At 64.8% G+C, this 13,310-nt stretch overlaps 2 protein-coding genes across 8 annotated transcripts; both read right to left on the minus strand.

Annotated features, from left to right (window-relative positions):
- Positions 1-1,820: 1,820 nt before the first annotated feature.
- Positions 1,821-3,459, minus strand: DNLZ (DNL-type zinc finger). Of its 2 annotated transcripts, XR_004626648.1 has the most exons (4): positions 3,218-3,459; positions 2,724-2,863; positions 2,179-2,372; positions 1,935-2,073 (listed from the first exon to the last, which is right to left on the minus strand). XR_004626648.1 is itself a non-coding variant. In XM_019805338.2 (3 exons), exons 1-3 carry the CDS (start codon positions 3,422-3,424, stop codon positions 1,905-1,907), a joined length of 516 nt encoding a protein of 171 aa, XP_019660897.2. In that variant the 5' UTR covers positions 3,425-3,459; the 3' UTR covers positions 1,821-1,904. The 2 variants fall into 2 exon arrangements, 1 of the variants encoding a protein (XP_019660897.2); XM_019805338.2 differs by lacking the exon at positions 2,179-2,372 and having other exon boundaries at positions 1,821-2,073.
- Positions 3,460-3,614: 155 nt separating this feature from the next.
- On the minus strand, positions 3,615-12,090 carry CARD9 (caspase recruitment domain family member 9). Of its 6 annotated transcripts, XM_002924635.4 has the most exons (13): positions 11,629-11,882; positions 10,193-10,408; positions 9,838-9,975; positions 9,019-9,323; positions 8,765-8,944; positions 8,467-8,610; positions 8,086-8,211; positions 6,520-6,711; positions 6,049-6,090; positions 5,796-5,841; positions 4,484-4,560; positions 3,980-4,056; positions 3,615-3,881 (listed from the first exon to the last, which is right to left on the minus strand). In XM_002924635.4, exons 2-13 carry the CDS (start codon positions 10,374-10,376, stop codon positions 3,782-3,784), a joined length of 1,611 nt encoding a protein of 536 aa, XP_002924681.1. In that variant the 5' UTR covers positions 10,377-10,408; positions 11,629-11,882; the 3' UTR covers positions 3,615-3,781. The 6 variants fall into 6 exon arrangements, 3 of the variants coding, with proteins under 3 accessions (XP_002924681.1, XP_034520714.1, XP_034520715.1); XR_004626644.1 differs by lacking the exon at positions 5,796-5,841 and having other exon boundaries at positions 3,817-3,881; positions 11,629-11,887; XM_034664823.1 differs by lacking the exon at positions 3,615-3,881 and having other exon boundaries at positions 4,409-4,560; positions 11,629-12,085.
- Positions 12,091-13,310: the final 1,220 nt, after the last annotated feature.

Raw genomic sequence — 13,310 nt, forward strand, 5'->3', positions numbered from 1 at the left:
CCTCACACCCCTGCCCCACTGGCCGATGAGTGCAATGGAGCCATCTGCGAAGAAGGGGAGCCGGGTTGGGGAGCACACCCCCAAGCAGATACCCCAACCCCACAGCTGCTATATGGCGCTGTGTCCCCAGGAGGAGAGATGCGGGGCCCAGGGATCAGGCGAGGCTGGCGGTAGCCCATTCACCACATTTGGAGTGACCTGCTCAGCCTGGAGAACCCCACATGGGCACAGGAGGCTGCCTAGCAGGGCGGGAGTGGGGGGTCAGGAGACCCATGAGGTGAGAGCGGCATGGGGAGGGCCAAAGCTGCTCAGAAGGGAGGTCTGCAGGTAGGAGGCGCAGGCCTCAGCTGGGACACGCCCACACAGGGAGGCACCGCAGGGCCCCGGGGGCTGTCACTAGAGCCCCCTGACCCATAGTTCTTGGTGCTCTGAGAACGCTCTGCAGGCAAGTACCACGGGATGCCACGTTGCCTCTCAGTGGCTCTAGGAGCTATAGTTTCCCTGGGAAGCAACGGTGTGGACCATCTCAGTGGCTCTGGGAGTAGGGGCGCCCCTTGTTGGCTGGTACCTGGCCATGGGGTGCACTCATGGCGAGTCTCTTACTATCTCTAGGCACGAACCCTGAGAGGAGCAGCCCCTCCAGGGTCAGCAGGCCCTAGACATCAAGCATCAGAACACAGGAAATATAAATGTGGTCTATATCCACGTTCACGCCTGGGACCTCAGTTTCCCCATCTGTGAAGGGTGGGATTGGCCTGGGCTGCCGTCTTCTGCCCAGCTCTGCACTGTCAGATCCGGCGGGCAGACGCCGGGGCTGGCTCAGCCTCCGACAGTCTCCGCCAACGGCACAGGACGCTCCGAGGGAGTAATAGGCGGTTGTCTGCCAGGGGAAAGACAGGGGGTAATCAAGTTAAAGCACACACTGCCAACGCCCCGGAGAACACTGGCAGAGCCCGGGGCGCCGATGCAGGGCAGCAGTCAGCTCGGATCCTGCCAGGATCTGCGAGACCGTGGCTGGTGATTAATAGTGAAGGTCACGCTTCTGGAAATACACGCGCTCCCATAAATACAGGAACATCCTGAGCAGGCCGTCAAACAAGGCTACGAGACAAACCGCACGCCCCTGGGGGGAGGGCACCACGTGGGGCACATGGCCCACTGCGACTCCCACCCCCCTCGCCACCACGGCCACCCAGCCCTGCTGTGGCCACGGCGAGCTGCCTGATTTGCTGACTCCATCTGGCCGACAGCCAAGGGTCAGGGCCGAGGTTGGCAGTGGCTCACCAGCGCTGTCCCACAGGTGTCGGGGGACGGCAGGGGGCATGGGAGGAAGGGGGATCTGTAGGACCTCCCCGTGTCTGGCCAGAAAACAAGACCCATGGTGGGTGCCGCCCTCCGGGAAGAACAGTGGCTGATCGGCCACGCCTTCCAGCCTCCCCCAGACCCAGCAAGACCGGGGCCTCCGCCTGCAGAGCACGCCACGCAGAGCACATCCGCGCTTCCCCATGCCTGTCCCACGTGTTGTCTTCCTGTCCTCACACCTGACAGGGTGCCACGTTAGCATCTCCATCCGATGGGAAGACACGGGTTCAGAGGGACAAAGGGACCTGCCCAGGGCTGCCGGCCACAGCCGGAGGGGGCGCTCAGGCTCCTGGTCCAGCCTCTTCCCACACAGACACACAGCCACCAGCGGACAAGTACAGGGCCCGCCCTCTGTGCAGGGGGACAGCGGAGGACCAGGACCAGCACCTGGGGGGGCTCCTGGGAGTCATTCTGACTCCAGAACCAGGGACAACAAGAAGGCCCGAGGCCCCACCATCTCCAAGTGATGTGTGTTTATTGATAGAAAACAGGCCAGTCTGGAAGGGCCCAGGCCGAAGCATCTTCTGGAAGGTAGAAGACAGTCAGCTGGGCTCTGTCTTGCCAGGATGAGTGGGGTCCTGATCCTCGCCCCCTTCTGGAGCAGTGGGGGATTTGGGGTTCCCGGCAGCCTCTAAAACCAGCTCTAGTGCCCCCTCGCCAGCCACTCGGCACACCTTCTCCCCTCTGGCTGCCAGGATTTCTTCAATATTCCTGAGAGAGAAGGAGGCGTCGTGACACTCCCAGCCCTGAGCCTATCCTGCAGCTTGGTTCTTCAAGGGCACCCAAGGGCACCCAGGGGCAGCTGCTATTACAAACCTGTTCTCAAGCAGAACAGACTCTCAGAAGCCCCACTGAACGGTGCAGGGCCGCCGGCCAGGAGGCTCCTGCCCACGGAGGGCTGTGCACCGCCTCATGCACACCCCCAATCTGGTGTGACCGACCAGCCAGCGCGGGCAGAGAATGCCAGCGATGCGCCAGGACCCTGCTCTGGAGCTGGCGCCCTGCACATTCTGTGGGGATGGAGCCACACGATGAAAGGGCGTCCCTGCTGCAGGAGTAAGCCCAGGGCGCCCCCTCACTTCAGGGGTGGCTAGAGCCCGGGCTCCCGCAGGCCAGAGGTGAGAGCATAGGTCAGGCAGTGAAGGAGGACCACAGGGGGCTGGTCCCATCCCTAGCCAAGTCATTTGTGGTCCCCGAAACTCACACCTAACAACCCCCCCCTGTAGCGACCAGGCTGGGAAGGTGGGCTCCACGAGCCTCCCGACAAGAAGGGTGCCCCGCGGAGGCGGGCTGCAGCCCCAACCCCACAGGCCAGCTCCTGTGCACGGGCCTGTCCCCCCACCCTGCCCGCGGGGCCTCACCTCTTTCCATCCAGGTCTGAGAACCAGCCCAGGTTGTCCGCGATGACGTGGTGCTTCTGGCAGCCCGGGCAGGTCACAATGACCACTCCCCGGTGATAGGCCAGCTTGGAGATGCGCTTGGAGGACCGGCTCCCGCACACCTGGGAGACACCCGCAGCCCAGGTGACGCCCTGCGCCTGGCCCCGCCCACAGGAAGACCCCGCCCCCTCTGGGGCAGGGCCTCATCCTCCTGAGACAGCCCACCTGCCCGTGTGTGCCGGGCCCCGCCCCTTGGCCGTACCCACCTCCCGGAAAGGCCCCTCCCCTGGGGACAGCCCCACCCCTCTCCCGGAAAGGCCCCGCCCCCAAAGGAAATCCCACCCCTCTCCCGAAAAGGCCCCGCCCCCGGGGACGGCTCCATTTCTCTATACTGTCCTGCGCGCACGGGGACCTTCTTCCCGCCGCGCCGCCCAGCACCAGATACGGACCCAGCTTCGCACCCGTCGCACGCTCACCTTGCAAGTGTAGACAAGCTGGTAGTGCGCGGCCCCGGGGCCCGGCTCCGAGCTCAAACGCCGCCAGCCCCAGACCCCTGACCCGGTCGGCCTTCTCCCCGCAGCCTCCGGTCCGCCCCCACGTCCCCACAACCACCGCAGGCCGGGTTCCCGGGGCCGCACGCGGCTCAGTAGCGGCGGCACGCGGCTCAGCGCAGCCCGCAGCATCCCTCCTTCCGACCTCAGCTGCCCCGCCCCGCCCCACGCGGCTGAAGCCGTGCCGCCGCCATCTTAGAAGCGGGCGCGCGGCGTAAACGGCCCTTTTCGGCTTCCGTCCGCGACTGGCAGCCGGTGTTCTGCTGCCCCCTGGAGGCGGGAGGTGCGCACGCGGCTGGGAGGTGCATGCGGGAGCGAGGCCTGCGGACTACGGTACCGGGACCCCGGTTGTTTATTTATGGAACTGCATTTCTGACACTGCTGCGCGCATAGATAGAGCAGGCCTGTGAGAGTCCCGGTACGTGCTCGCCGGCGCGCCCGGGCGGCTGCGCCCCTCCGGCTCGGCGTCCTCCCGGGGCGCTGGGCTGGCTAGGAGCCCTCGGTGTCGGTGTTGTCGCTGCCCGTGGTGTTCTCCCAGTCCACCTCCCCCTGCCTCGAGCCATGCTGCATCTTCCTGAGGGCGCGCTTCCTGCAGGGGCGAGCGCGTGTCCGCAGGGCCGCCGCGTCCCCTCCCCGCCCAGCCTTCCTGGAGCTCGCCCGGGGCCGCCCACCGCCCGCGCGGCGCACCTGCGGTAGTTCTCGAAGCTCTCCTTGAGGCGCCGCCGCTCCTTCTCGGGGGGCTCCCCGCCGCCCTGGCCTGCGTCCTGGGGGAGGAGCGAGGCTCAGGCTCCTGGAGTGCGGAGGTGTCCCCGCCCCTGCGACCGCACATCCCGTGGAGGAGTGCGGTGTGCTGTCCTGCCTTTCGGAGGGCAGGACAGACCCGGGACCCACAGCCAGCTTGGCCTGTGCTCCAGGCCGGCGTTCCTTCTGTCACCGTGCCCTGGGGCCTCGGAAGACAGGCTTTTGGCGGCTGCCACGCCCTGGCCCACTCCCTCTGCCAGCTGCCTCGTCCAAGAAGGGGGACATGGCTTCCTGTTCCACACAGTGCGTGCACCCCAAGAGCTCGTGGGCAGAGGCCCTTGCCATCACCCCCAGGCACCCAGGTTGAGCAATCACCCTTCCTGGGCTCGGTCACACTGAGGCCCATGCCAGCGGCACCCCAGGGCAGCAGGGACCCCGGGACGGCCTTACGTTGGCGGTCAATAGAAGCCGCTCCTCCTGCAGAGCCACAGAGGGCTGCTGGGGGCTGTCTCTGTTGGCCGGGCCGCCTAGAATGGAGAATTAGGCCTGTCGGTCCCACACAGTTGCTGGGACCACACATGGCCAACACCCAGCCACCTCCTCTCCCCTGAAGCTGCCGGGCCAGTCCTGTACCATCTGGGTCCTCACTTGAACCCCAAGAGGCCTCCCGTTGTGTAGACAAGAGGACTGGAGCTCAGAGATGTCACTGCCCACTGCTGACTCCCTCTAGGCAGGCAGAGGCCGCTGGAAGCCCACCAGGCAGTGCCCCACCATCGAACGCTGCTCCTGGGTGGGGGCTGGGGCACCGCAGCAGTTGGGAGCACAACATTCCAAGCTGTCCAGTCCCCTCAAAATTTGCCAGGGCCTGGACGGGTCCAGGACTCAGGACCGTCAGACAGAAGGTGCTGTGGTGGACGGGCTCCCCTCAGCTGGCCAGGATGGGAGACGGGACATCTCCTCTCACTGACATCACAGGGGGAGAGACCCAGACCCAGGTATCTCCCCGGGGCTGGCACCTTCCCTTCCTCTCCGCCCCAGCTCCTTCAAGGGATCGTGCCACCCCTGGGTTGGGGCTCCCAGGGTCTACCCCTACCATTCACTGCTTGCTGGGTCCTGCCCACCTGTCCCCATGTTGGGGCTCTGTGGCCTGAAGCTCAGGTCTCTGGGCAGTGTCAGAATGCCCAGCTCCCTCACTTCTGCACTGCTGTTCCTCTTTTGCCTCCCTTGGAGGCTGGCGGCAGGCCTGAGGCTGAGGTCGGTCTGGCTTCCCACGCCACCTCCCTGCCTGAAACTCTCCGCCTCCCCTCTACAGCCACCTTCACAGTGAGCCCCTCCAACCCTTGTCACCCCCCCGGCGACCCCCCAGGCCATCTCCCTGCCACGTCTGTGCCTGGCCCTGAGACGCCCCGCTCCTTCCCCACTGTTTGCACCTCCCACATTTGCTGGCGGATTCCCCTGCCCCCTGCCCACGAGGAAGCCCAGGGAGAGCAGGATGTCTCAGCGCCGCACTCCTGGGCCCCGAGTGGGCTCCTCGGGAGGGACGCACTCTCCACATCAGAGCCGGGGCGTAGGCCCTACACACCTGGCTCTGGTTTGCTCGCCTGGGGGGTTACTCATCCCTCCAAGCCTCAATGTCCTCATTTGTAAAGTAGGGTTGTGAAAGATTAGTGGGACAGGACTATACCCTGTAGGGACTGGTGCCAACTAGGGTGACAAGGAGGTCTCGGCCAGACTCGTCCGTGCGAAGCTGCCCCCTCCTCACCTTTGTCTGAGAGCTGGACGGCCTCCAGGTCCAGGGAGAGCGAGAGCTTCCAGGGAGAGAGACGGGCATCCAGTTAGACTGCCGCCCTCTGGGGACCCGCCTAACTTGCCTGTTTCTCATCAAGCTGGCAGGAAGGCCCTGTCCCAAGGACCGGCGGTGGTTGGCCCACCCTGCTGAGGCCTGGGAGGAGAGCAGCTGGCCCAGCTCCCACAGGGGATGGTGGCCTGGAGCCCACCCTGAGGGTCATACTCACCTCCTGGGAGTTCCTGGGTGAGCTGTCCTCTAGGTCAGAGCTCTGTGGTCACAGAAGAGGAGTCGGTCAGCAGGCTGTGGGGAAACCCAGCCACTGCCAGGCCCTGTCCTCAGGGAGGCCCCTCTCTGGGCCATGGCCGGCCCTGGCCCCCACCCAGAACAGCCCTCCCTCCCCCTCCTGACACCCAGAGTGGCCTGCCAGGCCCTGAACTGTGCTCCCCCACACCCCCAGGAGGAAGGCCCTCTACAGAGGACAGAAGGGGCTCGGAAAGGCCTGGGACCCGCCCATGGCCACCCGTAGAGCAGTAGCCAGACCCGGTCTGGACCTGGGCTGCCTGGCATCCCCTCCTCTGGGCTCTGGTCTCTGGGGACATGCTTGCATCTGAGGGCCAGTCCCCTATGTTCTACTGGGGCAGGGCTGCAGCTCTGACCAGTGGGCCCAACAAAGGTCCCCAGCCCCCGGGAGGCCCACCAGGACAAGCGCGTCCAGCTGCTGCCGCTTGAGCCTGCCCTCCAAGGCCAGCAGCTGGCCCTCGCGCTGGAAGAGCTGCAGCTGGAGCTCGTCCGCCTTCTCGGCCAGCTCCCGGACCTGCTTCCGCAGCGCGTCCTTCTCCTGCAGGCTCCGAGAGTGCTGTGCGTGCAGCCCCTCCCGTGTGGCGATGGCCTGTCAGGACGCACAGGGCAAGCTCGCCGACCGCTGGGGGACCCCAGCCCCGCCCCCCCAGCCCACAGTCAGTGCTCACGGGCTTGCAGGAGTAACCGAGGCTCACGACAGGAAGCAAAGGACTCCGGGAGCGTGAAGATCAAACCTCCAGCCCCAACCCCAGAATAGCCCCTGCAGTCCCTGCACCCTCCCTGAGGCCTTGCGCTCACACCCCTCGCACGGCTTTTATCAGCCTGCCCTGTGACTTGGTATCAAGAACACAGTTGTTAGGCGCCGGTCCTCCACACACGCCAGCCGGACCACACCTGAGGACACAACTCCGACCCACACCGAGAGGCCAGTGGGAGCCGGCCCACTGCCTGGAGGCCAACCTACGTCCCCTGGAGCCCTCGGCCCCAAACAGCTAGGACCTGATAAATCACTGAGAATTGCCCTCATTTCTGTCCCTGCTTCCGACTTAGGACCAACCAGAAAGAATCCTCCCTGCTCACCTGGGCTGCCCAGCCCCAGTGTCCCTAGCTGGCAGCCTGCCTTTGGTCACTACAGCGCTCTCCCCTCCTCTGCCTGCCCTGAGGGAAGGTGGGAGCCCTGCTCCCCGGCCTGGTAGCGGGCTTCCCGCTTCCCACCACTGCCTGCGGCCTCAGGGCAGCACCCCTGCACCCAGCTCGCTTTGCACACTCTCGTCTCTACGGGGAGGCTTTCCGACGTGCAACTGCGGGGCCAGAGGCTCCTAACACAGGCCGCAGTCCCCTCCAGACTGCCACCGAAGCATCGGCTGTAACTGATCAGAAAAGACTCCACGTGACGTGGCGGGAAGGTGGCGGAAAGCAGTGATGGGGATACAGTCCAGACGGACTTCCACCTCCAGTCCCCAGGGGCGCAGCCAGCCAGCCTAAGTGCCAACGGTGTTTGAAGTTAAAAAAGCTATCTGCTGGGGCGCCTGGGGGGCTCCGCGGGTGAGTGTCCCACTCTTGATTTCAGCTCAGGTTGTGGTCTCAGGGGTGGTCAGATCAAGCCCCACTCAGCGAGCAGTCTGCTTGGGATTCTCTCTCCCTCTGCCCCTCCTCACCACGCATGCTCTTGCTCTCTCTAAAATAAATATATCTTACAAAAAATAAGCTATTTGCCAAACAAGACAACTCCCATTTTTGTAAAACAAAAATGAAACTATAGATATGTTGAAAAGACCCTGAAGGTACAACCCGCCCGTGGAGTATGGTTTTCCTGACAGTGGGGGAAGGGGTCACTCCACGACTGTTCACAGTTTTCAACCAGCTCTTTGACAAGTGCCCTCCCCCGAAACGCCAAAAGGCGAGGCTTCAGGGCTGGGGGAACACACCCCTGCCCCGGGGTAGAAGGCGGTGAGGTGCCTACCTGGTCCCTCTCAATGGCCACCTCCTCCAACTGCTGCAGGATGGCCTCGATGCGGTCCTTGTACATCTTGGAGTCCTTCCGTAGCGCCAGGCACTGCAGCTCAAACATCTCCTTCTCCTCCACGCACTATGGGAGCCCGCAGCTAGCCCCCACCGCCCGTTCCGGCCCCGGGTCAGGCCCAGCTGGGGGGACGGGGAGGCTGCTTGAGCCCTTGGGCCCCTGCCAACCCTGAACTTCTGGACCAAAGCCTGGGCCTGCCCATTCTGGGAGCACGGGCCAGGAGTGGGGTGAGCAGGCCAAGCCCCTGCACCTCCAGGAAGGGGTGAAGTCGGGGCGTGGATCCCAGGGGCTGCGGGGACACAGGGCAGTCCCGCTGCATACCCGGGCGCGCAGAGCCTCGCCCTGCCGCAGGTCCTTGCGCAGAGAGAGGATGGTGTTGGCTTGCTCTTGGTGGTCCTGAAGCGCCTGTCGCCAATCCTCCTCCAGCACCTGGATGTAGGGGCTGCTCTTGTCTGGCTTCCCCTCCTGTGGGTGGTAAAGGGGAGAGAGTGGCAGGGAAGCGGCTAGACTTGAGGGGGCCCTGCTCTTGGCACTAGCATCCTGCCATGCCCCTCCAGCTCCCATAAGCACTCACCCCGCCTGCACGGGGCCCCCAGCTCCTGCCCCGGCCCCGCCGCACCTGCATGGTGGCCTCCAGCTCCTGCACGCGAGCCTGCAGCAAAGTCTTCTCCTGCTGCAGCTCCCACATGAGCTCCTGGCTGGGCCGCTGCTCCATGGCGTGCCTGAGCTTCAGCGTATGTTTGCGCTCCACCCTGCAGTCATCCTCCGCCTTCATGAGGCTGTGCTTCAGCCGCTCGATCTGCGGGAAGACCCCGTCAGCCGGCCAGCCTCGGCCCGGGCCCCACCACCCTCCCGCCGCGGGCGCCGGGGCACCTCCAGCTGCAGGTCGCGGCTGCGCATGAGCGCGGCGCCCTTCTCCTCGCTCTGGCGGGCCAGGCGCATGGCTAGGTCGTAGTTCTCCTCCTTGCAGCGCTTGAGCTCGCGGCTGCCCGCCTCACACTCCTCCTTGAGCCGCTGCACACGCTCCTGGTGCTTGCGGAGCAGGCTGTCCTTCACCCGCAGCTCCTTGATGAGGTCGTCCTTGGAGCTCAGCAGCTGGTTCAGGTCCTGCACTTTCCTCTGCAGCTTCAGCACCTCGCTCATCAGCAGCTGCGTCAGGCCTGACTCCCCGGATGCGTCTGCGGACGTCCGGCCGCGTCAGAGGGCCCGCCCGGCCCACGGCGACCCTGCTGCGCCCCCTCACGGGCCCCAGGCTTGAGGGCCACCCCAAGGTGCTGGTGCTCCCCTTTGAGGAAGCAGGCAGAGCTCCTGACTCACCTGGAGACCTGCTCCCCAGCCCACCCCAGCCCACCCCAGCCCACCCCTGGGACGGCAGCCGTGACGCCAGGCATCCCTCCCCTTTTGGCTCATTTTGTCACGATCTTGATGGTGAGGCACGAGGACATGTGTCCAGGCCAGGAAACCGTGGCTTCGCCTGCTGCTGGGACCACCAGGCACCCGTCCTTCCAGGAGCCGAGGCTTTGGTGGGATCAGACAGAGGAGTTCTGACCCGTGAGTCGGCCTGTGCCCCCCAACCCCCCAGCATCGGGTCCACCTTTCCTCCAGCAGAGAGAGAAGCAGCAGGACGGAGCCCACTGCTGGCACTCCCGTGTGCCCCTTACAGCGGCCTGCCTGCAAGGTCCCATGCCTCACCGATGATCATGGAGAAGACACGGGTGGGCTCCTTGCCTGTGACCTTCTTGTAGAGCTGCGGGTAGTAGAGCTCCAGGCTCTCGAGGAAGGCCACGTAGCCCTTGTGGCCAGTCCGCTGCAGGATGTCCAGGAGCACGCCTGAAACCCACAGGGCCTGGCTGGGGCTGTGGCCATCCTGCCCACATCCCTGGGCACCCAGCTGTGGCAGGCCTGGGCCTGACCACCCGCCCTGGGCTCTGCCCGGGGCCTCTGCTGTGCACGGAAGCACCACCGCTCCCGGCGGGTGGGACAAGGTGTGGGGTGCTGGGGCGCGCCCATTCCTGAGCCCGAAGCTCCCGGCTGAGGCAGCACTGACCCACTTTCCGCTTGCGGATGACCAGGCTGGGGTCACTGAGCACCTGCTCCTCGTCATCGGGGTTCAGCACCTTGCATTGCCTCAGGTAGGGCGTGATGCGTGAGGGGTCGATGACAGAGATGAGCTTCACGCGGAAGCTCTCCAGAGCACTCCAGCACTGGTCCTCGTTCTCATAGTCTGACATCGCGGAGGCCCCGGGTACAGCTGGTGGGAGAGCTGCGGGGAAGGACAGCCACACGCCGGGCCCGGGGGTGTCCAGGACAGTGTGCAGCCTCACCTGTCCCGGCCCCCCTCCTCTGTGCTGGCGCCGTGACCTGGGTCACTAGCTCAGCCAGGTTGGCCCTCCCTGGGCCCTGCTGCCACTCCTCCGGCACCTGGGCTTTCTCTGGACCCGAGTCGCCCTGATGCGAGTGGGGGAAGACACGGAGGGCTCCGGGGATGGGTGGCGTCTGAGAATACTGCACGCCCCGCACCGTGGCCCTGCTCTGGACTCTGCACTCCTTATCCCTAAAGTGTGGCGCTGGAGGGCCACCGCCTCCCCCCACTGGCAGGGCCTCCTGGCAGGTGTGGGGAGGCAGGCACCCAGGCTGGCGCAGCAAGCCCGGGGCAGTGACCCGTCCGCCGGCGGGTGCGAGGCAGGGCAGTGGGGAACTTCCTCCTTCCTGGACGCGGCGCCTTCTCAGAGCCTAGCCCCCACCACCCCCTCTCCTTCCGGCGTGGTGCAACAGTGGCCCAAGTGCGGCTTTCTCTGGAAGGGCGACTGTAGACCGCCCACGGGAGACCCAAGCCCGCCCCAACACCGCTCTGGTGCCCTCTGCAGGCTCTCAGGTCCTGCTCTCAGGAGCAGCCACCTCCGGGCTCCTCCTCCCTCCCCTAGATGAGGCCTGCTCCTGAGCCCTCGGGTACTGTGGTGCAGGCTCCCCAAGGGCGCCATCTGCGTTGGGACCACCCACTGCTGCTCCCTTCCACTCGCAGGGGTGGGAACCACTCTTTTGAGCCCTGGGCCAAAACAGAAGCTTCCTCCTGGTGGTGGGGACGGAGGCCCCGACCAGCTGCCTCACGTGGCCCTCAGGTGGCGTGGGAACGTGGTGGTTTCCAGCCCGGGAAGGGCTAGACCACGCTCCCAGAGGTACAGGTGGCAGCAGGCACGGTCTTTGCAGGAGTTTCTCTGACTTCCTGCAGCCCTCGGTCACCCCATTCAGCCCGCTCCCTGCCTTTCCTGCCTAAAATTCACAGGTCCCACGCCTGACACCCTGCTGCTAAGTCCATTGAGATGAACAAGCAGGCTGTGAAGGGGAACAGGGCAGAAGACTTGAGGCCACTTGTTGCCCTTCTGGGATATATGCCCCAGGACCCTGCCCCCTGCCCCTGGAGCCCTGAGCAGAGAGACAAGCGTCTTCCTGGCCACCTTCAGAAAGGGCAGCAGCCCCACCTACCTCAGGGTCCTGGAGGGGCACCTGGGCAGTGGGACGCTGGTCAGCCTGGGCCACCCCGATCTGATGAACGGGGGGAGGTGCTGCTGGCCGGCCCGCAGAGCCCAGGAAGAAAGCCGTACACTTCCTGATGGTGCTGGTTAGCTCCACGGAGACTGGCAGTCCTCCCGCCTGGCCCAGGGCCCCGGAGGCGGGGCGGAGGGAAGTGGAAGTCTTGCTCGGAGGCCTGGAGGCCCAGCCCTGGCACCCACTAAGTGGAAGTGTGAGCAAAGACCCTCCCTGGGGCTGGAGGAGGCCAACGCACCATCCAGCCTACTCTGGCCTGGACATGGGCTTCCGGAGGCTTCACCAGCAGGGGCTGGCTAGGAGCCAGCAGTGCGGGCAGCTTACAACGGGCAACTGTAGACCCCGGGCTTTGGGCCCAACTCTGGGATCTCCGTGGGGGCCCACACACTCGGCCAGCACAGGGCCTTGATCACATGAGGGCTGCAGTATAGCGTCCAGAGGGCACGTGGCTGGAAAGGCCGCTGCGGCCCGCAAGAAGCCCGGGGCCTGGCCACACCTGCCCCACGTGGCCGCCAGCCTACGCCAGAGCTAGCACAGCACACCCCCTCTCTTCCTGGGAGTGTCTCCCCTCAGCAAGGTCTCTCCGCCGGGACACACGGGACTGTGACAGTAGGCTCCCAGGACCCCGAGGCCACTCCCCGTGGCCCCACAAACCAGTTTCAGAAGAACCATTCCCCAGCCAGCAGAGCTCAGGCCAACAGCCAGGGCAGCAGGCCTCCAGCCCCAGGCTGTGCCAGGTGCCGGGGTGAGGCAACAGCTAGGGAGAGGCCGGACATGTCCTGACCAGGGCTCCCGGCTCTACCTTCCCGAGGCTGCTGCCTCTCGTCTGACTGGCTCCCTGCCTGTGGGCTCTCCATCCTCAGTCCCTGGGCTTTGTCTGAATCGCGGTGGCGGTGGGCAGCCTGCCCCATGTTCCCCCGCAGGTGTCTGGGAGGACAGAGGCCGACATCACACCTCCAGGAGCAGCCAGTTCTGGGCCCTTGATGGAGCTGCGACCACTGGTGCTTCCCTGCTTTGCAAAATAAAGCTAATAAAAGGTGTCTCCCTTACGGTGGGTGTTTATAAAAATTCAACGAGAGACACATGTTTTCTGTATCAGAAACTAGAAATCCATAACAAAAAGCTAACTGGAAAATCCCTAAATATTTGAAAATTAAATAGAAACCTCTAAATAACCACAGGTCCAAAAAAAAACCCCAGGAAAAGTAGAAATGAGCCGAAAAAGCACTGGACACAAACTAAAAAGTGAAAGCACGTTCACAAGGCTGCATGATGGTGGGTCAGTCCCCAGCAGGCGCGGCGGACGGGGCACCCTGGGGAAGGATCACGCACAGAGAACAGGGGCACGAAGCCTCTAGAACCAAGTGCCTCAAAAGCTACACACCAAAACCAAGGCTGAGTGTCCCTCAGACAGGTGGAGGGTGCTGGGGCTTGGCCTCCTGCCAAGAAGCAGTGCTCGGGAAGAAGGCGGCGCTGGCCTGGGGCTGCTGCACGACTTGTGGGCAGCCAGGCTGCCGATGCTTCCACACACACATCTGGGTGGGCAGTGTGGTCAGGCAGGCAGGGAGCCAGGTCCACCCCAGTCCCCATGGCCGCACCAAGACCAGCAGCCACCTGGG

This window comes from Ailuropoda melanoleuca, chromosome 7 (genome assembly GCF_002007445.2).
Source record: "Ailuropoda melanoleuca isolate Jingjing chromosome 7, ASM200744v2, whole genome shotgun sequence".
Classification (NCBI taxonomy): Eukaryota; Metazoa; Chordata; class Mammalia; order Carnivora; family Ursidae; genus Ailuropoda; species Ailuropoda melanoleuca.